General features: G+C 42.0%; 1 protein-coding gene across 3 annotated transcripts; it reads left to right on the top strand.

Annotated features, from left to right (window-relative positions):
- Positions 1-1666: 1666 nt before the first annotated feature.
- On the top strand, positions 1667-24142 carry SEC61A2 (SEC61 translocon subunit alpha 2). 3 transcript variants are annotated; one of them, XM_039519430.1, is made up of 12 exons: positions 1667-1905; positions 3864-3931; positions 8791-8856; positions 13187-13265; positions 15998-16129; positions 16274-16383; positions 17062-17215; positions 18234-18394; positions 20074-20271; positions 20462-20653; positions 20808-20884; positions 23026-24142. In XM_039519430.1, the coding sequence occupies exons 1-12, from the start codon at positions 1899-1901 to the stop codon at positions 23210-23212; spliced, it is 1431 nt and encodes a 476-aa protein (XP_039375364.1). In that variant the 5' UTR covers positions 1667-1898; the 3' UTR covers positions 23213-24142. The 3 variants fall into 3 exon arrangements, with proteins under 3 accessions (XP_039375364.1, XP_039375365.1, XP_039375366.1); XM_039519431.1 differs by lacking the exon at positions 20808-20884; XM_039519432.1 differs by lacking the exons at positions 1667-1905; positions 3864-3931 and adding an exon at positions 14046-14101 and having other exon boundaries at positions 8798-8856.
- Positions 24143-26843: the final 2701 nt, after the last annotated feature.

Genomic DNA, 26843 nt, shown 5'->3' with positions numbered 1-26843 from the left:
TTTTCACGGTAGCTGAGTTGTGTGGGATTTTCAAGCCCTCCTATACCTGCCCCTACCACCCCCACATTAAGTGTAGCTATGGCTGTTAGGAGCCACTTTCAGAATGACACTGAATGCAATGAAGATGGGAGAAAGGAGTGTTTTGTGGCCATAGCAAAAAGAGTGTGCAGATCCTGCTATTGTCCAATAGCATGTAGGCTAGGTTTTTTTTTTTTAAAAGAAGCCTATGGTTAGGCTCCTGCATATTGTTAAAATTCAATGGAAGTTTGGCACTTTTGCTCTTATATCCCTTAAAGTAGGAGGAGTAATAGCTGGGTTTGTGTGTTTCCAAGCAGGAAATGATAGGGCGGGCGGGTTGTATTATATTTCCTTAATTTTGTAGCAGGAATCCAAACAGCAGGAATTTGAGGTAGGTCTAGAAACTCCACCAGCCCCAGGGTAGTGCTGAAAAATTCTTGGTCCCTGTTGAAAGAAAGGTTTCAGAGAACTCCTGTTCTTTTTCTTGAAAGAAAGCAAGTCTTGTGCTTGTTATGACAGCAAGGTTTGAGGAAGAGACTCTACCCTTACAACCAGGTTTCATTATAGTACAGAAACGCCATCATCATCTGCACCTTAACTCTAGAACGGGGCCTGTCTCTAGCTAGAGCTATGACCCCTGGCTCGGGTATACCTAGCCTACATCCGCTGAGCTAATGCGAATATACATAGCGACTTGCATCTGATGAAGTAGGTATTCACCCACGGAAGCTCATGCTGCAAAGCGTCTGTTAGTCTATAAGGTGTTACAGGATTCTTTGCTGCTTCTACAGAACCAGACTAACACGGCTACCCCTCTGATACTTGATACATAGCGGTTTAACTGTAGTGGAGGTATGATTGAGCCGGGCTGTGTAGGTAGCTCCCGCCTTAAAACTGTGGTGATGCTGCTATTTATCTCTCTCCTACCTCAATAAGAGCCGGGGGTGGGGGGGGATACGGACCTGAGCAGGGGCATCACCCCTGCTGGGAGTGCAGACACAGCCAGCTCTCTACTGTATTTAGTCTCACAGCACCCCCGTGCGGTCCATGCTCCTGGCGGGAGGCTGCGGCAGAGCAGGGACCTGAGCCCGGCTCCCCTGTGCCCCAGCCTCGCACCCCCACCCCAGGGCCAGCCTTCTGCAGGGGAGCACAGGCCGGGAGGTCTCGGTGTGAACGGCTTCGGGTGACGCGTCAAGGCTAAATATCAACGTCTCCCCCGGCCCCCTGACATGGGGGGGGGGGGACCGGTTGGTGCCTCTCCAGCCTCCCCCCGATCGGGCCCTAGGGGCGCGCGCGAGGGGGGAGGGGCGAGCGGGGGCACAGGACTCCTCCAGCCCCGGGGCCGCGGTGGCGGGGAGAGCGAGCGAGCGAGCTCCGGCGGGAACCAGGACGGGGAGGGGGGGGTCGTTCTGGGGTCAAAGTTAAATGGGAACCTCACGTCCCCGCCTGAAGGGGGCGCAGACCTTGACCTCTGACCTGCTGCGGCTCAGCCGCCCGGGGTGACGCTTTGGGTCCTTTAACATGTTTAGGCGACTTTCCCGCGCCTGAGCCATCTGCCCTGGTCCGCTTAACGGGTCAAGGAATGGGGTCGTTTTCGCGGGGCGAAGGGCCCCTCCCGGAAAGGGGAATGGTGCCTGTTGTCCCGGGTCCCGCCCCGCCCCCAGATTCCCACACGGACACTGCTGAGCAAGTGGGTGGCCACGGCGCTGCCTGATCCGTTACCGGACCGGTAGTGGGACGGGGTCCTGATTGTCCCTGCGTCGCGGAACAGGCCGCCAGTCACGTGACTGGCAGCGGCCGGCCCCTCGGAGCGAGGAGGAGGCTGCAGGGGGAGGGGAAGCCCGGACTCCCCTTGGCCAGGCCGGCCGGCCCCCGCCGCCATGGGCAGTGAGTATCGCGCGGAGAAGCGGGAACCGAGAGGCGGTGACAGAGGAGGCCGGGGGCAGCGGCTACGGGGGGCGCGGGCACCGGGCTGGGCGTCTGGGGCGAGCTGAGGCGGGGACGGACGGGACAGCTCCCCGGGCTGGGCGTCTGAGGCGACCTGAGTGAGGGACACGGGGCCGAGGGCCTGGGATGACCGGAAGGGGGCAGACTGACAGACACTAGGACGACAGCGATACCAGGATGAGGCGCATGGAGCAATCCAGGGGGAGGAACAAGCCTTGGCTGCAGGGAGTTGCGACAGGAGAGGGTGATGAGACTGTGACTTATAAGGGAGGTATGGGAGGATTGGCCCAGAGGTGACTGTAGAACTTGAACTCACCCACCGTATACCCCGCATTGGGGACATGACAGACTGTGTATATGTATATGCTGCCTAACATCAAAATGTTAACATCCCCCCACAACCTGTATGTAACCCCCAATGACACAATAACTGAAGCTTTAAACACTTTGTACCGTTTATTTTAAATATGCTGGGAGAAGTTGTGGGTCACCATGCCCATGAGGGCGTGACTTTGCCTGGCTAACCCACTGGGGAATATGCCTATGGAACATTCCTGCCCCAGGCAAAGAAAAATGAACCGTCAGGTCTGTGGATCTTTCTGTGGGTTTGTCCAACTTGCTTGTTCTCCGCAGGTCAGGAGGCTTTGACCACACTAGCCTGAGTGAGGCTTTGCCCTTGCCTGCTGAAGTGCCATCTATGGCCAGTGGGGCCATGCCTGCCATAGTGACACCATGCCTGTACAATAAGACTGGCTGAGATCCCCTGTATGGGAGCTGTAGCCTCACTCTATGTGTATTGTGTGTTTGTATGCACTGAACACGCTGAAGCAACAAATTGAGAGAAGAATATGGTTCGAAAATTGAAATCTCATTCTGACTGTTTAATTTCCAAATTTCTGTTCGCTATCAGGCCAAAATAATCCAGCTAATCTGTTGGCACCTGTTGGATTTTTTAGGATTTTCTGGCTTTAGTTTACCAACAATGGAATCATTTCAGCTTTATAAACAAAACATCTTTTTTAATGATCTGTTTTATTATTTCATGGTACCAAGTATTAAAGTGTAAAAGTATAGCCCAATAGATTAGAAAATAAGAAAAGGGATCATCTTCAGTTCTGCCTGCATATTTATGGGTGGGTGGATTGGTGACTGGATCTTTGCTGATATTTATACCTCATGTGTCTTGTTATAATGCACATACTTTGGAGGCCAAAAAAAAAATCATTCTTTGCTCTGGAATTTGTTCCAGTTAAAGGGCTCATACTATCTAACTTGTTCACTCTTTCTCAGATAGAAATATTAGGCAGAACCACATCAAATGTTAAAGGAACTAAAATCCCACACTGCTCTGATTACATCTAGTATTTTAGAGGGCTTAAAATCACAGGTGTTTCGTTTAAGTAACTACTTTGGGAAATTCCATTCTGTTATATGATTTAGGATGATTTTTTCCCTATGCATATTTTAGTGTTGTTATAAATCAACATCTTGTCTCTGTATTTACCTAACTTGGAAAGACAGCAGAGATTCATCTTCAGTTAATGTTTAAGTTACAGCTCACTGTCATTATTATATATAATACTTCCTTTCATGAGTGTATAAAAATGACACCAAGCCTAATGTGAAGGAAAAGACCGACCTTCTTAGTGATAACCATTAAATTCCATCTCAAACTTTTGCCATGTTCTGTCTTCGGATCAATGCAAGTCATGAATTTGCAGGGAGTGATAAGAGTATGAATTTATTCATGAAACTCATTTTTTTGAATGTCAGACAAGTAGTTAATGTGCATATTTAAAGGGCTGAATCCTAGGTAAGAAAGTGAGTGCCGTAATAAGTAACCGTTCACTATTATTCTGCTTGAAAAACTTATTTTATTTATTTTTTTCTTTAAACAGTTAAATTTTTAGAAGTTATTAAGCCTTTCTGTGCAGTTTTACCTGAAATCCAGAAGCCTGAAAGAAAGGTTAGTGCTGCATTTGATTTTTGTTTGTATTGGTTAATTCATAGATTATTATAGGGACCATTGTGATCATCTGAGACTTCCCCAGATTAATTCCTGTCTGAACTATGGCATATCTTTTAGAAAAACATCTCATGTTAATTTTAAAATTTCCAGTCATGGGGAATTCACACAACCCTTGGTAAATTGTTCCAGTGGTTAATTACTATCCCTGTTAAAATTTTGCACCTTAGTTCTAGTCTGAATTTGTCTAGCTTCAACTTCCAGCCAATGGATCTTGTTATACCTGTATCTGTTAGGCTGAAGAGCCCTCTGTCATATGTCCCCACTCAATAGACAGTTGTGAGGGGACTCAACCACTGGGTCCCTGGGTATTTTAAGCCTCCAGAGCCTGAATAGAGCTGAGCCAATACCCCATCCTTGGGGTCCTTAAGTATGCTCTTGGGGTGCAAACCTTCTGTCTAGCACCCTCTCCTGAGAGCTGGAATCAGTTGTTTAGCCCCTGGGCTCAGTGCCAACCATTCAGACTGCTCCATACGTTAAGCATACCCACTTCCAGAACTCCACCCAAAGGTGTGAGCCTTCTGGGTTATTGTTTAACTGTGCAAGGAGGCCTGTGGCAAGTATAAAGCAGATAACAGACACTTTGTACAGGATCTAATACCATTGCTCTTTTACTTAACAGATAAAGCATGCGAGTACAGATAATTTAGCAGCGTCTCTCTCTAGCTCACCTTTCCCTAGGGAGTCCTTGTGGTTCCTCAGTATTCAGGGAGGTAGTCAGGTTCCCTAGCCTCATCAGCACCCTATATGTTGGATTGCTTCTCCCTCCTCTTGAGCTGGAGAAAATTGTCACCAAAGATGCTCCTTTTTTTATAATCTTCCAGTCTATTCTGTTGGGTGTGCCCCTCAACAGGTGACCAGAAACCCATACCAGGTTTGTGGCCAGACTACCTCTGCCTTTGAGTTCAGACTTGAAAAAATGGTTTGCCCTGGGCAGCAGCCATCTCTTTGTCATGTAGATGGACAATCCTCAAAATTTAACAAGTCTGTTGATAGCCGCATGCCAACACATCTCAGGAATTATAGTTCAAGATGGAGGTTAAAAGACAGTGGGAATGTAAAGGTGGTAAGACCAGCCTTACAATCAAATGGAGCGTGCACTCTGATATAGGTGCCTGCAAAGACTTCATAATCTCACACAGAATACGCAAATTGTCAGTGTCTGTGTGTGTTGTACACTTACCACTTGGCCCTTGGAATAGGTAAACCAGAAGTGTCTCACCTTTGGGTGTAATTCTAGGAGTGGGTGTATTTAAGCTATGAGGGAGTATAAATGATCTGTACTGAGCCCAAGGGCTGGACAGTGGGTTCCAGCTATTAGGATGGAACCCCTGGGGTGCAGTCTTGGGAGCTGGGGTACCACTGAGCCCCCTGACCCTGGGCTCCCTCTCACACTGTACTGCTGTGACAAGCTACAGAGCCCTCCAGCCTGCACTTGTACCAGCATACATACAGGTAGGGCCATACCCAGCTGCAGTTACATGCAGGCTCTCTGACTAGACCCTGCATAGGAAAGCTACAGTTAAGGCAACTCCCAGCTCCCCAGGTGTGCACCCCCTCTGGAGCATAAATCCAAAATTATACTGTCTTGCGCTGCACAGGGAACTGTAAGCATAAGATCATAAAATTTGCCCCCTCCCTCAATGTGGAGAAGAATATGCAACAGCCTTTGCCCCTGGGTTATGATTCCCACCCATTTCACTCCAACTCACTGGTTTAGATAAAGCAAAAACAAGTTTATTAACTATAAAAGATAGATTTTAAGTGATTATAAGTGATAGCAAACAGATCAAAGCAGCTTACCTAGCAAATAAACAAAAAATGCAAACTAAGCTTAATATACTAAATAGATTGGATGTGAATAGCAGATTCTCACCCTAGGAGATGGTACAAGCAGGCTGCAGATTCTTAAGGGGCAAGCGGCACTTGCTTTACAGCTTGGAATCCCCGGGTGTTTCATTCACAGGCTAGAAATCCCTTTAGCCTGGGCCCAGCCCTTCCCCCAGTTCAGTCTTTGTCCCTCAGGTGTTTCCAGGAGTCGTCTTGGGTGAGGAGTGAAGAACACCAAATGATGTCACTCCCTGTCTTATATAGCTTTTACATATGGCGGGAACCCTTTGTTTCAAAGCTTGGTTCCCAGACCAGTCCGTGGCAAAATACTGGCATCCCAGGATGAAGTCTAGAGACATGTGGTCTCATCACATATCCTGTAGAGTCATAGCAGCCATCACTCGGAAGCTAGCTGTAGTGTTTTCAGGAAGGCTCCCCAGGTGGGAGATAAGCGTCTCCTAAGGCCTATTGTTTTTTTTCCTAATGGCCCATTGCCCTGAATAGGCCCTTCCCCACCCACTGTCTAGACTGAAAGCATCTTGTATAGTGGGCGTTACCCAGATGTAACTCCATTTGAAATACAGTTACATAGTCAACATTCATAACTTCAGAAACAAAAATGATATATGCATACAAATAGGATAATCATATTCAGCAAATTATAACTTGCCCAATGACACCTCACATGACTTATCTTGCATAAAATACATAAGAATTATGCCATAATCGTATCATGATAACATCACTATGAATAATTTGGCGTGCAGTGTCACAGAGGGTCTGTGTTCCAAGAGTGTTCCTAGGGACTCTAAGACTGTAGCAATGGCTGGGCACTGGAGGCTTAAAATGTCCAGGAACTCAGCGGCTGGGTTCCCTCTCAGCAGTCTAATGCGTGTCAGAGAGGGGGCACTTGACTGAATCTGACACCTTCTATTATCAAGTTGATCAAATCAACCCTTAAATTCAGTTTTTTAAGCAAAGCAGATCAAACTCCTTGAGTCTCTCACTTATAAGGCATGTTTTCCTTTAATAATTCTCATGACTCTTTTCTCTGAACCCTCTTGAATTTATCAACATCCTTCTTGCATTGTGGACACCTGAACAGGATGCAGTATTCCAGTAGGGGTCACACCAGTGTCAAATAAGAGGTAATATAACCTCCCTTCCCGTACTCAGTATTCCCCTGTTTATATAACCAATGGTTGTATTTACCCTTTTGGCCACAACATTAGCACTATGACCCCCAAGTCTTGGTTCCCAGAATAGAGTCTCCCATCTGGTAAATATGGCCTACGTTTCTTTGCTCCTAGATGTAGAATTTTACATTTGACCGCATTAAAATACATATTGTTTACCCTCATCCAGTTTGCCAAGTATCATAGAATCATACAAGATTAGGATTGGAAGATACCTCAGGAGGTCATCTAGTCCCACCCCCTCCTCAAAGCAGGACTAACCCCAACTAAGTCATCCCATCCAGGGCTTTGTCAAGCTGGGCCAGTGATCCAGATTGTTCTGTATCAGTGCCTCTTCATTATTTACTACCCTCAATCTTTGTGTCATCTGCAAACTTTATCAGTAAGGATTTTGTTTTCTTCCAGGTCATTGATCAGTTTCTAATATGTGTGAAAGTTGCATCCAATCCTCCTGCCTTTTAAATCAGTTTTCCCATTGTATTCCATGAGAGCAAGAAATGTGCTTTTCTCTTTCTTTGCTTTTCTCTCTTATGAAAAAGCATCGTCTGTGAGTCTTGGTTGGATATGTTAATATTGGAAGTAATTACTACTAGTTGTAAACAGATAGCTGTGGTTCATATTCCCCTGGTATGCATAGTTAAAATCTGTTTGAACAGGATGTTTTCTAAACTAAGAACTTGACCAGACTGAAAATTCTGTGAGGAGGACACTTAAGTCACTCATTTTGCACCAACTGTAGGTGAGAAAATGTCAAAGGAATGAAGTGTCCAGGCATATCTGATCATATAACTGCATGTTATTTCAATACTGGTGGTTGTTTCAGGCGATAGTACCTGGATGACCTTTTTCTGTGTCTGGCCTATGGCCTCAAAGTTCATTTCCTTTTTCCTTTAGTGTCAGACCACAGCTAAAGAAACTTTTCTTTCTTTTGTGGCTTAAGGGTGTACTGGATGATACAAAGCTGTGTTTTCTTTGATACTGAAGTGTCACCATAGTCTTGTAGAGCCAGAGGGAAAATGGATTTTAGTTATCACAGGAGGTGCCTTAAAATATGAGTGCAAAAAAGATGGAGGACTACCCTAAACTATTGGAAAAGGTGGTAGGATCTTTGAAGCTAATAATTTTCCCCATTGTTTTTCAGGTATGTTCTGGGAGGTGTGTCCTGGGATGTTCTTTTTTGAGGCCATTGTGTTGCTTTTCTGTCCCAGTCCCTCTTGAATTAATGTATTATAGATGCAGCAAAGAATCCTGTGGCACCTTATAGACTAACAGACGTGTTGCAGCATGAGCTTTCGTGGGTGAATACCTACTTCTTCGGATGCAAGGGATGTCTTGCATCCGAAGAAGTGGGTATTCACCCACGAAAGCTCATGCTGCAAAACGTCTGTTAGTCTATAAGGTGCCACAGGATTCTTTGCTGCTTTTACAGATCCAGACTAACACGGCTACCCCTCTGATACTTGTATTATAGATGTATAATAAACATTCCACTAATGCCAGTGTAAGTTAGATTGTGTAACTCAACAGCTAGTTTACATATCAGTATTCTTCAATTATTACATAGGAACTTCACTACTGTCACATTAGATATATCAGATAATCAGTGTTAGTCAGTCAGTGTTAGAAATCTACTGTTATGGTTGAATACTCTGGCTCTGAACTCTACATGATGTAGCATTTTATGTCATAGAATATTATTATATTATGATCTCTAGTATGTAGTGTTAACACAGGTTTGTGATTAATCCACTTCTTCTAAATTCTATTTTATAGATCCAGTTCAGAGAGAAAGTACTATGGACAGCTATCACGTTATTTATTTTCTTAGTGTGCTGTCAGGTATGTACCTCTTTACATGCGCATGTGCACACACATATGCACACCCCTTTCTCTAAGACATGAAAGAGGATATAATGTTTGTTTTTAATGTTGGAGCAGTGAGGATTCCTTGTATATCTGTACCAGTTCAGTTATTTTATAATTTTACAGTAAACATTTAAGTAGTTCTGTCAATGAAACTTGCTCTTGTGAAGTGTCCTTTGTTAAAATTCATACTGTTTTCCCCCCCCAAAAATTAACTTGTTACACCCCCTAATTTTCAGACCTTAGAAGGGAGGTGTCAACTTGAAATCTAGTCTCATTTGAAAAAGAAGTTAAAAGTAGTTTCAGGTTTCACACCTACCCCTGATTTCCTCTAAAAATTGCACAAAGTTAATATAAATGGCCATTAAAACCCTTTTTTTAATGGTTTTGCAAAGCTTTTAAATTGCACTTTAAAACACTGATTCTGAAATTGTAGTGTATAAAATAACCATTCTAGATCCACTGAGTAATGTGTATAGTCAAGTGATCCACAAAATACAATCTGTAAATTTTTGAACAGTGAAAGGCTATTTAGAGGCCGAAGGAAGTCTTTTAAAATCGACTTGTTTTCTTTTGGGGAGCGATTAAAATGTTTATCTGAGAGGGAAGAACATGCTATTTCAGCACTATGTAGCTGTTAAATGTGTATTGAATAGTGGAAGCTTTACAAGGATTACAGTAGTAAAATAGGGAAGAAACAAGTATAGACTGAATTTTCAGTAAGTAGTTTAGTTCAGAAGAATGTAGATTTCAGCCTGACAAGATTCCTGGGACACATTTTTTCCATAATTGAGGTAGGTTCCAAAATTGCTAATCCATAGTGCCCTACTAAATTCATGGTCCATTTTGGTCAATTTCACAGTCATAGGATTTTAAAAATCATAAATGTCATGATTTCAGATATTTAAATCTGATATTTCATGGTGTTGTAATTGTAGGGTTCCTGATCCAAAAAGGGACTGTGGGGGGTTTCAAGGCTATTATAAGGGGGTTGTGGTATTGCCACCCTTCTGCGTCGCTTCTGGTAGCAGCGCTGCCTTTGGAGCTGGGTGGCTGGAGAGTGGCAGCTGTTGGCCAGGAGCCCAGCTCTGAAGGCAGCCCTGCTGCTGCCACCAGCAGCAGCGCAAAAATAAGGGTGGCATGGTATGGTATTGCCACTCTTACTTCTGCGCTGCTCCTCGCGAGGCGCAGCCTTCAGAGCTGGGCGCCTGGCCAGCAGCCACTGCTCTCTGGCCACCAGCTCTGAAGGCAGCACAGAAGTGAGGATGGCAATACTGCGACCCCCGTACCATAACCTTGCGATCCCCCACCACGATCCCCTTTTGGGTTGGGACCCCCAGTTTGAGAAACACTAGTCTTCCCCATGAAATCTGTATAGTATAGGGTAAAAGTACACGAAAGACCAGATTTCACGGTGGAGACCAGATTTCACAGTCTGTGATGCGTTTTTCACGGCCATGAATTTGGTAGGGCCCTACTCATCAAGGGTTAAAGAACTGCTTCCAAAGAGTAGCATAAGAGAAAAAGCATGACTTCTGAACCAACAAACCAATCAGTAACAGATGATTTTTATCTGTTAAGCTTTAGAAGATATGATGACGCATGCAGTTCTCCATCATAGAGAATTACGCAAAACTTGTATGTACAGTGGAATCTCAAAGATAACGAACACCAGAGTTATGGACTTACCAGTCCACCAGACACCCTGTGAAACCGGAAGTCCTCAATCAAGGAGCAGCACAGACCCAAAAAAAGAGCAAATATTGTACTGTGTCAGGGCTTCAGCCATTGAGGGGTTGGGCTGCAGCCCAGAGGGGGGAGGTGTCAGGGCTCCAGCAGGGGTGGTGCTTGGGGCTTCTGACCCAGAGGGGGAGGTGTCAGGGCTCCAGTGGGGGTGGCGCTCAGGATTTCTGACCCTCTGGAGCACCTGGGCTCAGAGCTTTAGACTGAGGGGGGGAACGCTGGGGCTCGGGGCTTCAGCCCTGTGGCTCTGTTTCTGGCTTCAGCCCTGCGGGGGCTGCTGAGACTCAGGGATTTAGTTATGAAGGGAATGCCGGTTTCAGCCCCAGTGCTCTCCCTGTAGCTAAAGCCCTGAGTCTCCCTCCGCCCCACCAGCTGAAACCAGGAGCGGAGCCACGGGGATGAAGCCCAGATCCCAGCATCTTCCATGGGGTTGAAGTCAGAAGAGAGACATGGGGCTGAAGACCTGAGCCCCCCGCCAGGAGCCCTGGTGGCCCCTAGGATCAGACGCCTTCAACCCCCGTCCCCCCTCACTGAATCCTGCCCCCCACATTCCCCAGCCCTGCGGCTGCAGTCCCAACTCCCCCGCTGAAGTCCATAACATCTTGTTGAAAGTTATGGACCATTTCAGAGTTATGGATAACCTCCATTCCTGAGGTATCCATAACTCTGAGGTTCTACTGTAGTCAAAACTTAAAACTGTTTCCTAGTATCTGTAGGGACCAAGTTATATATGCAGAAATGCTGCATTCACATGGTATCAAGACTGAGAGAACAAGTAACAGTACATGGTGAAGGTGTATAAACCAACAGAGCTCCCCATACAGTCTGGAAAGTAAGTAGAGTTAAAACGGAGTAATCATTGTTCATGATGCTTTTAGAATAAGATAATCTGAACCAATAAAAAACAGTTCCAGGTAAAGTAGAACAAAATTCTAACCTACATCAAGAGTTCCTGGTCTGCACTGTTAAAACAGCAGCAAGAGAGAGTATGCCTTCTCTCAAAACAGGTTGACTGGGCAACAAAATGGCAGATGAAATTCACATTGGAAAACATAATCCCAGTTATACATATAAAATGTTGGGGTCTAAATTAGCTTTTACCTGTCAAGAAAGAGATCTTGGAGACATTGTGGATAGTTCTCTGAAAACATCCACTCAATATGCAGCAACAGTCAAAAAAGCAAACAGAATGTTGGGAATCATTAAGAAAAGGATAGATAATATGACAGAAAATATCATATTGCCTCTATATAATTGCATGGTAGGCCCACATCTTGAGTACTGCTTGCAGATGTGGTCGCCTCATCTCAAAAAAGATATATTGGAATTGGAAAAGGTTCAGAAAAGGGCAACAAAAATGATTAGGGGTATGGAATGGCTACCATATGAGGAGAGATTTATAAGACTAGGACTCTTCAGCTTGGAAAAGAGACTAAGGGGAGATATGATTGAGGTCTATAAAATCATGACTGGTGTGGAGAAAGTAAATACGTGTTATTTACTCCTCATAAGAACTAGGGGTCACAATGAAATTAATAGGCAGTGGGTTTAAAACAAACAAAATGAAATATTTTTTCGCACGACGCACAGTCAGCCTGTGGATCTCCTTGCTAGAGGATGTTGTGAAGGACAAGTCTATAACAGGATTCAAAAGAGAACTAGGTAAATTCGTGGAGGATAGGTCCATCAATGGCTATTACCCAGGATGGGCAGGGATGGTGTCCCTAGCCTCTGTTTGCCAGCAGCTGGGAATGGGTGACAAGGAATGGGTCACTTGATGATTACCTGTTCTGTTCATTCCCTCTGGGGTACCTGGCATTGGCCACTGTTGGAAGACAAGTTACTGGGCTAGATGGATCTTTGGTCTGACCCAGTATGGCCGTTCTTCTGTTCTTCTGGCCTGTTTGATATATGGTATCAAAACCTGAAAGATGAAGTTAATTTTCATGCTGGCTTTTATTGACTTAAGTTCATGATTGTTTCAGTTCATGGTACTTTTCATAGTTGAAAGATTTTAAATATTTAATTTCTATGGTTGGGGAATTAATCATTGGCAAAAATGTTTGTGTTACGTTTTGTGCTATATCCCTTAATTGCAAGGAAACGCGATATTAGGACCCAAAGGTAAAGTTAAGTTAGCAACTGAATGCTTTCTGTTTTCATTTTCAAATCTGAAAACTTTTTATATATATATTCATCCAAAGCTCAAACACTCTGATGCAAAAATGTCAGTGAAATACAAAACCAATAGAATTTACTATTTTATTGTCTTCGTAACACATGAAGACCAGCATATTTAATTTGTATAGGTTATTAAATATGTCTCTCTCTCATATTGTGCTTTGGGTTTTCTTCAGAGGATTATATTGCTTGTCATATAAACTTTATGCTCTGGTTTTAATGTCCGAAACATGAAGAATATTGGAATAAATTATTCTAAGCAAAGTATCTATAACCTGAAAGCAGTTCACAATTACTCTTTATAGTATGTATTTGTTTGTACTTTGTGCAGTCTAGCTTTACAGAGAAGTCTAGACATTTAATACTACCCATATCTTTACAGATACCTTTGTTCGGAATCATGTCATCAGACTCTGCAGATCCTTTCTATTGGATGAGAGTCATTCTTGCATCAAACAGAGGTTAGTAAATTAGTCATCTCTCTTCACTCTTTTTTCTCTGGTATTGTATTAATTTAAACAGGTATGATTGACAATTGATAGACATTAGATTGATTTTAAAATATTTGATTTCATGGAGTCTAGGAGTCAGAGTTAAGTAATTTGTGAGTGTTTAGGACAGATGTAATACTCTAAATTCATAACATTTTTCAAAAGCCAATACAATTATCTTCTATTTGAAATTAGCGTAGGAATGTGGCATCATCTGAGGAGCAAATGAAATTCAGCTTGATGCTCTACTTTTGGAAAGAGTATCTCAAATATGTATGACAGGTAACCTGCCATATGAATACATGGGGCACATTAATGATTCCCATTTATTGATAATACTAGTTTACACTTTGAGATGCTTGGAGTAGAAGATGATTTATAAATCCTAGTGAATTAAGCCACACACTACAACTACAGAGTAGATGATCAAATAATTTCACAGGTCTGGAAACTGAAGATAGAGAAGTTAAGAGCCTTGCTCAGGATCACAGTGCACCTGTGACAGAGCTGAGATTAGAACTCCTAGCTCTTAGTTCTTCTCTCAGTCTATCAGATCATGCTGCCTCTATTGCTAATTCTTGTTATGTTTTAGTTGGTCAGTATCTGTTCTCAGTCTGCAGCAGTTTAGGTCCCTTATTATTTTTTAAATTAACTTTGCTGATAGTTTTATGTGACAGTATATTAATTCATTGCAAGTGAAAGAAGGGTAATCAAACTTGTTGGGGCTGTCTTTGTTTCTCATTTGCACAGTGCCTGAACTAATGCTGTCCTGAGCCCCAAGTGATGCCTCTAAATGATACTGCAATGTAAATATTTGGCTTGCATATATATTTTTTTCAGAATATTATCTCATTTTAATCACTTTACACACACACACACACACACACACAGAGAGAGAGACTTGATATGGCCTATTTGAATCAAAATTGTAAATTTTTTTGTTCTTCCTCATAGTTAAGATTCTGACTATGAAAATAATGTAAAATGTTGAACTGACCACATACTAATTTTAGTTCTTTGAAACATTGAGCATTTGGACCAAACAGTTAAACTTGCACCATGCTCGGAAAGGAGAGACTTTCCTATGATTCACTGAACGATGGATAAACCTTCAAAAAGTCACAATTTATAATGCTGGCTTAGGACCAAATGTGCAATATCTTTGGGAGACCTAATTGAATTATGTTTTAATAGCTTTGGAATCCACTGTATTATAAATGCAGTAAACCCTGGGAAGTGTTATAAGCTTCAAAGGATTATTTTACACAGTGTGCCAGAGAAGAATGAATTTTTGGGACAACGAAGTTAAAAGGGATTTCCCAGGAAATCTCTGGGGGGAGGTGTATGTCCCCTGCTGGTTATGTAAGAACTCATCCTTTTGAACCTTCACCCTGAGGAGAGGACCTTTGTAACAGGTGATTGGCAGACATGAGGACGATATCAAAGGCCCAAACTTTATAAAGGAAAGGATGAATGAGCTAACAGCTGTTATGAACTTGTAACCCCAGAAAACCCTGTGGTTGGATTTGAAGGACTGATCACCTGCCCGACCCCTTGTTGGAATTGGGGTGATCTCTAGTAAGCTTATTAGCATGTGTTTAGGTCCTTTTATTGTTTTCAATGTTTTCTCTGTAATACTTTAACCTTAAGTATGAATGTGCTCACTTAGAAAGGGCTGTGTGGTAACTTCTAACTGTGTGCAATTATGCTGTGCATAGCCTCGGAGGAGAAAGCAATGCAGGCCAGCTCATGCAGTCTGACTTGCTGGGTAACTCACACTCTAAGCAGGAAACTGCAGTCTGGAAAAACCCTGGTCAGGATGGGGAGAGACATGGTACTCTCCCCAGGATTGCTGACAGCTGGAGAGCCGGAAGGCTAAAAGTAGTTTCAGGAGCAGTTGCCCTGAACTGTTACAGGCTACACTGCAGATATCTATATCTCAGGAGGTATTGTTTCAATAGGTAGCATCTTACCCTCAGAGCTGATACTAAATCAATATCGTAGCAGAGAGCTAGCAGCATGGTGCTAGTTTATGATAAAAAAAAATCAACATTTTAATAGCCAGATGACTTGTTTCTTAAAAGTGTCAATTTAATCCTGCATAATTCTAATTCAAATTCTAATGTGGGTAATTACATTCTGCCTTCCTAAATGCCTTCTGCACCTTCAGCTGGAAATTCAGTGATTCTCTGACTGGTGAGTGATAAATCACAGTGGGCTTCTGAGACCTTTCTGGTGGTCCACAATATGGACTAAGCAGTTGAGTGATAGGGCTGACATGAGAGGAGAATCCAGGGGAAGACTTTCCCCTGTGAAGAGTTCAGTATTGTGAAATACTGGAGAACTAACTACATATCCTGTTCAGCCTCTGTACACGCCAGGTTTGGATCGTAGGGTTGTTTCACAAAAATGTTTGAAGTGAAAGCCTACACATATTTCTCCCACATTACCTTCAAAACTTCAGATTGTGACACAGCACAGTTTTGGAGGAGATAGTGATCTTTTTCTTTGACAGCAGTTTGAAACATCACTAGACTGGAAAGTGTTTGACTGAAAGGATATTAAGAATAGGGGTGGGTTGGTTGGTTTGTTTGTTTGTTTGTTTGTTTATTTATTATTGCAGGTCAGACCCTTTCTAAAGGCCTGATCCTTAGAGGTGCAGGGGTTTGGGATGTGGTTTAATAATTTTTCTTCCTCTTCAGGGACTTTGATGGAGTTGGGTATCTCGCCCATTGTGACATCTGGTTTGATCATGCAGCTGTTAGCTGGTGCCAAGATCATTGAAGTTGGTGATACACCAAAAGACAGAGCTCTTTTCAATGGAGCCCAGAAATGTGAGCATTATTCTGGTTAAAATTACTAAACATTTCTATTCTTGGCAAACCAATGTGTATAACTAAAATGCTACATACGAGGCATCCTTAGTATACTAACTCAGCAGCTGCCTATAAATGAGCGTTGCTTTCTTTTTGTTTCAGTGTTCGGGATGATTATAACCATTGGGCAGGCCATTGTGTACGTCATGACTGGGATGTATGGAGATCCTGCTGAAATGGGTGCTGGAATTTGTCTCCTTATCATAATTCAGGTACATAATTAATTCTTCTATGAATAAGGACTTCTGTGACATTCAGATACAATATAGATGGATTGAAAATCCTGACCCATCTCCTACTTCCCCTAACAAACCATTGGCTTTCTTCTCTTTTCCTAAGTGTTCTTAACATTGTAAACAGCGCATCCTAAATGTATGTAATGCATATACGTGAAAGGCATAAAATCTCCCAGAAGGACAGAGACAAGCAGTGGTTAAATATGCTCAAGATGTTCCAGATAAGTGGGTCATGTTTGATCCCACTTGTCAAAGCTGTTAAGTATTAAAACAGGAGTAGGCGGTTTTGAAAGCAGTGGACACTGTATTTAGGACATTTCTGATTTAAAGGGTGCAAATCTTATCAAAGCAGTCCATGCACAAAGGAAGAAACCAACACATCACTTCTGTGTAGAAACCATTATTTATTAAACAATGTGACTATTATTGTCAATACTGAAAAGTTATGTAAATATAGCAAGAAGACTCTTGCTCTTAAATTCCTGACCTGCTGACTTTAAATCGGTGTTGGGGGGTTACAAGGGAACAGGACATCTACATTTAATGTTGAATACTCCCACATTATAATGAAACTATAATCAGTAATATTTTTAATACTTAAATTCTTGACTGATTTATTCTTGTTTCTGCTTACTCGCATTTCTTTCCCCACAGTTGTTTGTTGCTGGTTTGATTGTGCTGCTGTTAGATGAGCTGCTGCAGAAGGGTTACGGCTTGGGGTCTGGTATTTCCCTCTTTATTGCTACCAACATCTGTGAAACCATTGTCTGGAAGGCTTTTAGTCCCACTACCATTAATACTGGCAGAGGTACATTGCACAGATAACTGTAACAGCACAAGTTTCACTTGATGCGTGCTAGAAATTAACTTTATTGTACTACAGAGTAACAGTTAACTATAGAACTGTTGGTTTAGTGAAGTGCTGATTAGCTTTTAACAGTCATTGTCCAAAAATGGAGACTAAACACTGGTAGATCCATAAGAGTAACTTTATCAAGAACAACAATCCAAAAGTCTGCCTCTGCCACTTTAAATTCTAGTGGTTGCAGTGGAGGCTTTTTTTTTCCTCATAACCCTAATCCTTCCTCGACCTCAGGAATCTGGATTTCCTAGTCTGAATCCTGCATCTTATTTTTAGCACACTGTGGTGCACAGACATAGAAAAGGTAGTGGATTTAGTATTTTCAAAGAAGATGTTTGTGGTACAATTACAGTGTGTGAATAAGACATTCCTGTATTTAGTGTCTCCTCATTACACTCTGAAGTATGTTTGACATTTTGGAGAATGGGAATCCCACCTTCAGTTCTCTATCATGCCCTCAGTGTCCATGGCTGCACTGTGAGACCAGCCTGGGCCAAAGAGAAATGCTGCTTCTATCTATTCTGAGAGGTTATCAGATAGTTTATTTGTAAACTCCAAATCCTAAACCAAATTTTACCTTGATTGATTGCATCTCCGGTTTCTGGCATTTTTATTTACTGTGCTTGCTTGCTGCTCCTTTCTACCTCTCTTTTTCTCTTCTTCCCCCACTTCTCCCCCCCTCCATTAAAAAGGGGTGGGGGAATTGTTTTTGTCACATGGTTGAGAACAATAGGTTTTATCACAAAGGCAGTGTCCTGAATCTCCAGGTATTCTGCAGGCTGGAAAGGGAATCTTACATTATGACATACATGTTCTAATAGGACTACAGAACAACATATCTCATAACACATGTACAGCACTTTTTCAAATATAAATTAATACCAGACCTTGTTAATCAGAAATTTTTTACTTTTAAAATTCAGAAAGAAAGATGGAGTGGTTTACTCTGGTTTGCTTTATATAGGAACGGAGTTTGAGGGTGCAGTGATTGCATTATTCCATCTTCTGGCTACACGAACTGACAAAGTCCGTGCTTTGCGGGAGGCTTTCTACCGACAGAACTTGCCCAATCTCATGAATCTGATTGCTACAGTATTTGTGTTTGCTGTGGTCATATATTTTCAGGTAAATGAAAAGTGCAATCTACAGCTATAGGGCAATTACTTAATTACAAAAGGAAGAAGGATCCAGACTCTTAATTTATTAGTCTTGTATTGAAAGAATTAATTACAAAAGTTAAAATGGCACAAGTATTTGTCTTATAATTTCAGGGAGTAACAAAGTAAGAATTTTTTTTTCTAATATTGTCATTTCACTAACAGACATTTGACATTACAGCTATTTAATTTTATACCCAAAATGACCTGTGGCTGATATTCAGATACATTTTGATTCTGTTTGTACAGTGCCTAGCGCAGTGGGGTCCTGGTCTATAATTGGGGATCCTAGGCACTATCACAATAACAGTGATAAATGCTACTACTAATTACATTAGTTACTTGTAAGATCTTTAGCATTGCCATTAAATGCCCCACTAATGTTTTCAGTTGAAGTATTTTCATGTGCTGGAAACGAAAAATAATTTTGTTGCATATCTTAGTGGTTCTGCAGTGTACAGAATACACTTAATACAGCACAGGTTGTTTTCATGGTCAGCTCTTGAAAGAATATATTCAGTCTCAGCCAGAGAGCCATACTTCTCTGTGACATAACTGGCGCAGTTTGTTCCAGAATCTTGGAACTGATGCATAGCTTTTGCCCTGTAAGTTTTCTCTAAATATCCAGCTATGCAATATGCCTTTTTATGTAAATGTTTGATCATATTTAAAAATTGGACACTTACGATTGGGTTTCTGTGAGAGATCAGTTTCAAAAGAATGCCCCCATGTGCAATAAGTGTGATCCAAGCTGTAAGAACTGAAATCTGAAATCTCTGGCTCCCAAACCATAGCGTGCCTGTTCAGTCTAGGAGATTAGCTATAGCCAGAAAACAGCAGAATGCTCTGCTTGCAGCTATCTTCGGAGGTTGGTTAGGCTTTGTATTAAAAGCTGATAAGTTTTTTGTTTTGCTTTGTTTTCCCAAATCCTAGTTACAAAATGAGTGCATTTTAAAAGGGTGCTGTTGGGTTTAGAGCGGGAAAGGATTGTGTACAAGAGTTTTTATGGAACCCAGCAATAAGACATTCTAAATATCCTCAAGGTTTTATTTAAATCAGACTTAAACATTATATTTGCAGTAGCACCTAGAGACATTACTAGTTTCGGAGCCCCATGGTACTAGCTCCTGATCAAACACACTCTGTCTGACCCAAATAATTTATAATCCAATTCCCCTCATTACAAGTAGGACAACAATTGTAGCACTGTGTGAACAAGTGAAAATCAGAACATGAAACTCATCCATTTTTTTAACATTCCAAGTCAAGCAAAATGGCATAAATGATAACTAATTCAAGGTGTTACTAAGAGACCAAAAAAGTTCTTAAGTGATTTTAACCTGTTTGTTTAGGTGAATGAAAATTCTAGGAGAAATGGCATACTAAATAGGACAGCCATGTTACAGTCAGTCATATGACTTAAGTGCATAAATATGACAGTGTAAATATTTGGCTCAATCCAAGGAAGATTCCAGACCACTGTTCTGTTCAGTATTATGGGAAAACAAACAAACAAGTTAGTCCAAAGGCTGTTTATTTCAGTCCTTGAATTCTAGGTTATCTAGTGAATACTGTATCTTAAGAGTGCTGTTATGACATGCCTTTGGGTTTAGAAATAAATGTAACACTTCCTTAATTCTCTCTTAGGGATTTCGTGTTGATTTACCTATCAAGTCTGCTCGATACCGTGGACAATACAGTAGCTATCCCATCAAACTCTTCTATACCTCCAACATTCCCATCATTCTTCAGTCTGCCTTAGTTTCAAACCTCTATGTCATTTCCCAGATGTTGTCTGTTCGGTTTAGTGGCAACTTCTTAGTAAACTTACTAGGACAGTGGGCAGTAAGTATCTATCACTTATAAAATAACGTTGATAACAAGTATTTTGGTATTTAACAAGGGGAAAGTTTAAATATTAATTTTCTTTAAAGTTCATGTATCTACTGTCTTAATTAAAGGAATCTGAAACCTCCATAAAGTGGGTAAGGAGGAGAGTCCCAGAGATGAGTTGCCTTTTCTTCCTCCCATGTAGGATGTCAGTGGTGGTGGCCCTGCTCGCTCTTACCCAGTTGGTGGTCTCTGCTATTACCTATCTCCCCCAGAATCCATGGGTGCTATATTTGAGGATCCTGTCCATGTAATTGTTTACATCATTTTTATGTTGGGATCCTGTGCGTTCTTCTCCAAGACATGGATTGAGGTGTCTGGTTCATCAGCAAAAGATGTAAGTGTTCTGATAACTGCTCTAAAATACTGTGTTTTAAAATCCTGCCTCTAATTTAGATAACTAGCTTCTGACAGGTTACAGCTATTATTCTGTATGACTATCAGCTGGTTATAAAACACTGTGGAAGTCTGACAGAAATGTGTGTCTGCAGGTTGCTAAGCAACTGAAAGAACAGCAAATGGTGATGAGAGGCCACAGGGATACATCGATGGTTCATGAGCTTAATAGGTAAGGAAATGCTGGCTCTCTGCAACAGTTCGCTACAGTACTATGTAATCAACACCTTTAATACATTGGGTCAACCAAAGGTGGAGTCCTCTGCAAAGCCACTCAGATTTGTGCCCAGTGAAAGATGCAGATGCAGCGTACTTTTTCACTCTCCTCCTGTGTTCCATACTGTGCTGTCATGTTAGTTGGGGAAGGATAGGGCCCAGGCAGACAGGAGGGACAAGGTGTTTATGGAAGAGTTGGGGAAAAATAGATGAAGGGAGGCTTCCTGTTTAAACGTGAGAATGGGGGAATTTGGGATGAGTCCCATGCGTGGCTTTATTAAAGGGGAGACGACCTGATTTCCCAGCTGTCCCAGAGCACTACAGAGCTCTGACATCATGAAGCAGCTCTTCTTCCACAGTATGTGGCACTGGAGCCCAAGCAACAAACATTATGCCTTGTCCCTGATGTGGGGGTGAGGGGCTCCCTCCATCGTGCAGATTTGGCAGCATTGTCTGAATGGGCTCATGTGTTTTAAAAATCAAGGATTGAAGTAAGCAACTTGCATTACAGTTAGTTGGGTTGTGGAATGTTTTCTAGAAAGGTATTGGTGTTGAAAGCTACATTCAGAGTAACTGGAAAGATCATTAGTCTCTTCCATGCTTTAACTGTGGTTCATGTAGTTATTAAATACTCAAATGTGTGGAAGCATATTTGAAAACTACATTGGATAAAGGCTGGATATTGCTCAGTGGTGCTGCCATTGTAAAGACCATTAATGAGCTGGAAATAGGAGTGGAAGGCATTTAGTTAATCACATTATACAGTGTTCATGTATGTTTTGTAAACCTTGTAGTTATACCCCAGCCTTGTTTTTTCTGATTGGGTCTGTGGCAGCACAATCTGTGGGTGTTTCTGCTGGCAGGTACTTGATTGGAGGGAATTGACAGCTAATTACTGTGTCCTCTTGCTGATGACTTTCATTGTAATCTTGCCTCTTCCCCCTCTTTCATAGTGAGGTCTGGTGCAAAAGAAACAATGTTCTTGTTTGCTAATAGTTAAAAAGTGACTCTGCTGTATGAGTGAGTTTTTGCTCTATCGAAGATCACACATTAAAATGACTCCAATTAACTGTTTCCTTAAAATTTAGAGAAAAACTTTACCCTCAGGTGTGGACTTTACACTTGTATCCAAGGGCAGAATTTGCCCCAAAATCAATAGCATGCTTAGCTACTGAAAAGCAGCAGTCTTTGGTCTCTTTTTAGCCTCCCAACAGTTACTTAGCACGTACGTAGCATGCTATGTGTTCAGACTACTTTAAGAACATAAGAACGACCATACTGGGTCAGACCAGAGGTCCATCAAGCCCAGTATCCTGTCCTCAGACAGTGGCCAATGGCAGGTGCCCCAAAGGGAAAGAACAGACAGGTTATCAGGTGATCCATGCCCTGTCATCCAAGCCCAGCTTCTGGCAAACAGAGGCTAGGGACGCCATTGATGGACCTATCTTTCATGAATCTATCTAGCTCCCCTTTGAAAACCGTTATAGTACTAGCCTTCACAACACCCTCTGGCAAGGAGTTCCAGAGGTTGGCAGAGTGTTGCGTGAAAAAATACTTTCTTGTTTGTTTTAAACCTGCTACCTATTAATTTCATTTGGTGGCCCCTTGTTCTTGTATTATGAGGAGTAAATAACACTTCCTTATTTACTTTCTCTACACCACCCATGATTTTATAGACCTCTATCATATCCCCCCTTAGTCGCCTCTTTTCCAAGCTGAAAACTCCCAGTCTTATTAATCTCTCCTCATACAGAAGCCGTTCTATACCCCTAATCATTTTTGTTGCCCTTTTCCAATTCCTATCTATCTATCTATCTATCTATCTATCTATCTATATAAACACTAGTCCTCATCACAGTGCTGTAAAGTAGACAAATATTTTTTAACTTTGTATAGTTGGAGAAACTGACACAGATAGGTGACGACTTACCAAAAGCACAGTAGCCACTGGCAGAGTCGGAATGGAACTCTGAAGTTCCTAATGCCTGAATCCACTCATTCCTGTTGCTACCTCAGTTGGTCACACACAATGATATAGCACAAGCAAAACAAGACCCTTGGATGGAAAAGATTAATTGTGAAAACTTTCTGTTTCAGGTACATCCCTACAGCAGCTGCATTTGGTGGCTTGTGCATTGGTGCCCTCTCAGTATTAGCAGACTTTCTTGGAGCCATTGGATCAGGCACTGGCATCCTGCTTGCAGTCACTATTATTTATCAGTATTTTGAAATATTTGTAAAAGAACAGGCTGAAGTTGGAGGAGTGGGTGCTTTATTTTTCTAAATGTCCAAAAATTTCATGATTTGCTTGAAAGGGAAAGTATTTTGACAACATGCCTCACTCGGTCCAATAATGCTGTCGTCTTTTTCTTTGTTTTCAAGTGCTAAGTCCCATTATCGTAATGGGCATTGAGCAATGCCTGTGTGCAGCATCAGTACCAGCTGCCTTAAGAATAAAGTTTACATTATCTTGTTTAAATAGATCTAGTGTTGCCTGTAATGCTGGAAATCAATGCATCTACTTTGCTGTTCAGACACTACAGTGAGATGGTAAAATGTAAGAGTTTGATTATTAGTAAACATTTTGCACACAGTGTTAAGATCTTAAATTGATTTCCCCATTTTTAGTCAGAAAAAAATACCAGAGTGCAGATTGCCACATGCCAATATTCTTGAGCTTATTAAATAAGTTCTTGACAGAATTTGTATGTAATCTATATTTTACATGAATTACTTTTTATACTTTTTTAACGTGCATTTCCCCATCATTGTGCTTCAGTATCCCTATTCATTCGTGTTGTCTCCACTTGGACACCCAACTCCTAGCCATGAGGGTGGACAAATGTTTTACCTGAGATTGCTACTCATCTCACCTGTGAATTGGTTCTGCTGTGAGGGGTGCTGTATGTGCAAGGCCCAGAGAGCACTTCCATTCTCAGCCCTGGGCTTCCTGCATGGTAGGTGCAGTCATGTCACCAGGTGGCCTATACCTTTTGTATTTAACAAGTACTTGTGAAAACTGTGCCATTGAAACTTGATGTTCACTTTGCTTTTGTGATTCTGAAGGACAGAGGCCTGCTTCCTAAAGCAGTGTTTGGTATCGAGAGATGGGGGAAATGAGCAATTCCTGTTGAAAAAGTATTTATGTTGTAGTTTACAACGGCAATGTAACAAGTATAAACATTAGACAATAAAGTTATTTAATTAAATTCTGTTCTTGTCTTATCTATACAAGTTTTTTCTTTTGTAAAAAAAAACCACCTGTTCGCTTAAATGATTTCATCATGGTGAAATTACTTAGTTTGAGTCATAATTAAGCTGAGATTTAAAATACCTAATTATCCTTGATGGTATTTCAAAGTAAGATCTGTTAGGGACAGCGAGGGTCTAGAACTAAGTTTCTCAGTTCAGAATAGCGTGAGCTGCGTAGCTGACTTCAGTTACTAGTTGGTTCTACTCACCACCGCCGCGCGGTCAAGTCCGCCGTCCGCTGCTCCCGGCTCGCGCTTTTTGCCTTGGTGGAGTATGGAGTACCGACCCGCCGCTCCGCGCTTCGAACTTGAACGATTGGATAGATTAGAATAGCGTTCTCTTCCGAGAAGTCTCACTCACCGCCGACTGGGCTGGTAAGTGTAGACTAGCCCTTAGAGTAGTTTGCATTGTGTTAAATACAAGCTAAGGTCTGGTCTACACTAAAGTTGTCAGCTATGTCGTTCGAGGGTGTGAAAAATCCACACCCCTAAGCAACATATTGGGACAAAATACAACATGGTTTTACAAAAGGTAGATCGTGCCAAACCAACCTGATCTCCTTCTTTGAGAAGGTAACAGATTTTTTAGACAAAGGAAACGCAGTGGATCTAATTTACCTTGATTTCAGTAAGGCATTTGACACGGTTCCACATGGGGAATTATTAGTTAAATTGGAAAAGATGGGGATCAATATGAAAATTGAAAGGTGGATAAGGAACTGGTTAAAGGGGAGACTACAACTGGTCGTACTGAAAGGTGAACTGTCAGGCTGGAAGGAGGTTACTAGTGGAGTTCCTCAGGGATCCGTTTTGGGACCAATCTTATTTAACCTTTTTATTACTGACCTTGGCACAAAAAGCGGGAATGTGCTAATAAAGTTTGCAGATGAAACAAAGCTGGGAGGTATTGCTAACACAGAGAAGGACCGGAATATCATACAGGAAGATCTGGATGACCTTGTAAACTGGAGTAATAGTAATAGGATGAAATTTAATAGTGAAAAGTGCAAGGTCATGCATTTAGGGATTAATAAATTATAAGTTATAAATTGGGGATACATCAGTTGGAAGTAACGGAGGAGGAGAAGGACCTCGGAGTATTGGTTGATCACAGGATGACTATGAGCCGCCAATGTGATATGGCCGTTAAAAAAGCTAATGCGGTTTTAGGATGCATCAGGCGAGGTATTTCCAGCAAAGATAAGGAGGTGTTAGGCACTGGTGAGACCTCATCTGGAATACTGTGTGCAGTTCTGGTCTCCCATGTTTAAGAAAGATTAATTCAAACTGGAACAGGTTCAGAGATGGGCTACTAGGATGATCCGAGGAATGGAAAACCTGTCTTATGTAAGGAGACTCAAAGAGCTTGGCTTGTTTAGCCTAACCAAAAGAAGGTTGAGGGGGGATATGATTGCTCTTTATAAATAGATCAGAGGGATTAATATTAGGGAGGGAGAGGAATTATTTAAGCTTAGTACCAATGTGGACACAAGAACAAATTGATATAAACTGGACACTAGGAAGTTTAGACTTGAAATTAGACAAAGGTTTCTAACCATTAGAGGAGTGAAGTTCTGGAACAGCCTTCCAAGGGGAGTAGTGGGGGCAAAAGACATATCTGGCTTTAAGACTAAGCTTGATAAGTTTATGGAGGGGATGGGATAGCCTAATTTTGGCAATTAATTTGGCAATTGATCTTTGATTATCAGCAGGTAAGTATGCCCAGTGGTCTGTGATGGGATGTTAGATGGGGTGGGATCTGAGTTACTACAGAGAATTCTTTCCTGGGTGTCTGGCTGGTGAGTCTTGCGCACATGCTCAGGGTTTAACTGATCGCCATATTTGGGGTCGTGAAGGAATTTTCCTCCAGGGCAGATTAGCAGAGGCCCTGGAGGTTTTTCACCTTTCCCTGCAGCATGGGGCACGGGTCACTTGCTGGAGGATTCTCTGCAGCTTGAGGTTTTCCAACCACAATTTGAGGACTTCAATAACTCAGACATAGGCTAGGGGTTTGTTATAGAAGTGGATGGGTGAGATTCTGTGGCCTGCGTTGTGCAGGAGGTCAGACTAAATGATCATAATGGTCTCTTCTGACCTTAAAGTCTATGTGTCTACATAGTTAAGCCAGCCTAACTTTCAGTGTAGACAGTGGTGTCAATGGAAGAATTCTTCCGTCACCCTAGCTACTATCTCTCAGGGAGGTAGTTACCTATGCAGATGGGAGACTCCTTCCCTTTAGCATAGGTAGTGTCTACACAGAAGCACTACATTGGTGCAGTTTTAGCAGTGCTGCTGTAGTGTTTCAAGTGTAGACAACTCTAAGTCTTGGATCCTAACTTCGTTAATTTGATTTCCTAAAAGTTAACCAGCTGACTTTTTAAACCACTGACTGGCACATCACCTCATAGTGTGCTGCTTGTGGAAGTTGATGTGGCAATGTCGAAGTTAATAGGGGATTCAAACACAAAAATGGCAGTCAGGGATGAGAAGCCTCTTGGAAAAACTACAAATAGGTACTGCCTCAGGGCTGGAAGTATGCTCTTATCTCTAGCTCCTAACTGTTGGTCAGATGATGAGTGATGAACAGACTGCACTTTTCATGGGACTCCCTTTAACTATTTTTGTAGAATGGGTAAGTACTAATTGAATTTTATACTACCTCTC

This window comes from Mauremys reevesii, linkage group 1 (genome assembly GCF_016161935.1).
Source record: "Mauremys reevesii isolate NIE-2019 linkage group 1, ASM1616193v1, whole genome shotgun sequence".
NCBI classification, from domain to species: domain Eukaryota; kingdom Metazoa; phylum Chordata; order Testudines; family Geoemydidae; genus Mauremys; species Mauremys reevesii.
The sequence above is the reverse complement of the archived record's forward strand: the minus strand, read 5'-3'. Positions and strand labels throughout refer to the sequence as shown.

What these genes read in the sequence shown, in the direction of transcription:
- SEC61A2 (XM_039519430.1), top strand. An exon ending in TCCAGAAGCCTGAAAGAAAG is followed by an intron (nt 3,932 to 8,790) that starts GTTAGTGCTGCA and finishes TCTATTTTATAG; the next exon opens with ATCCAGTTCAGAGAGAAAGT. An exon ending in ACTTACTAGGACAGTGGGCA is followed by an intron (nt 20,272 to 20,461) that starts GTAAGTATCTAT and finishes CCTCCCATGTAG; the next exon opens with GATGTCAGTGGTGGTGGCCC.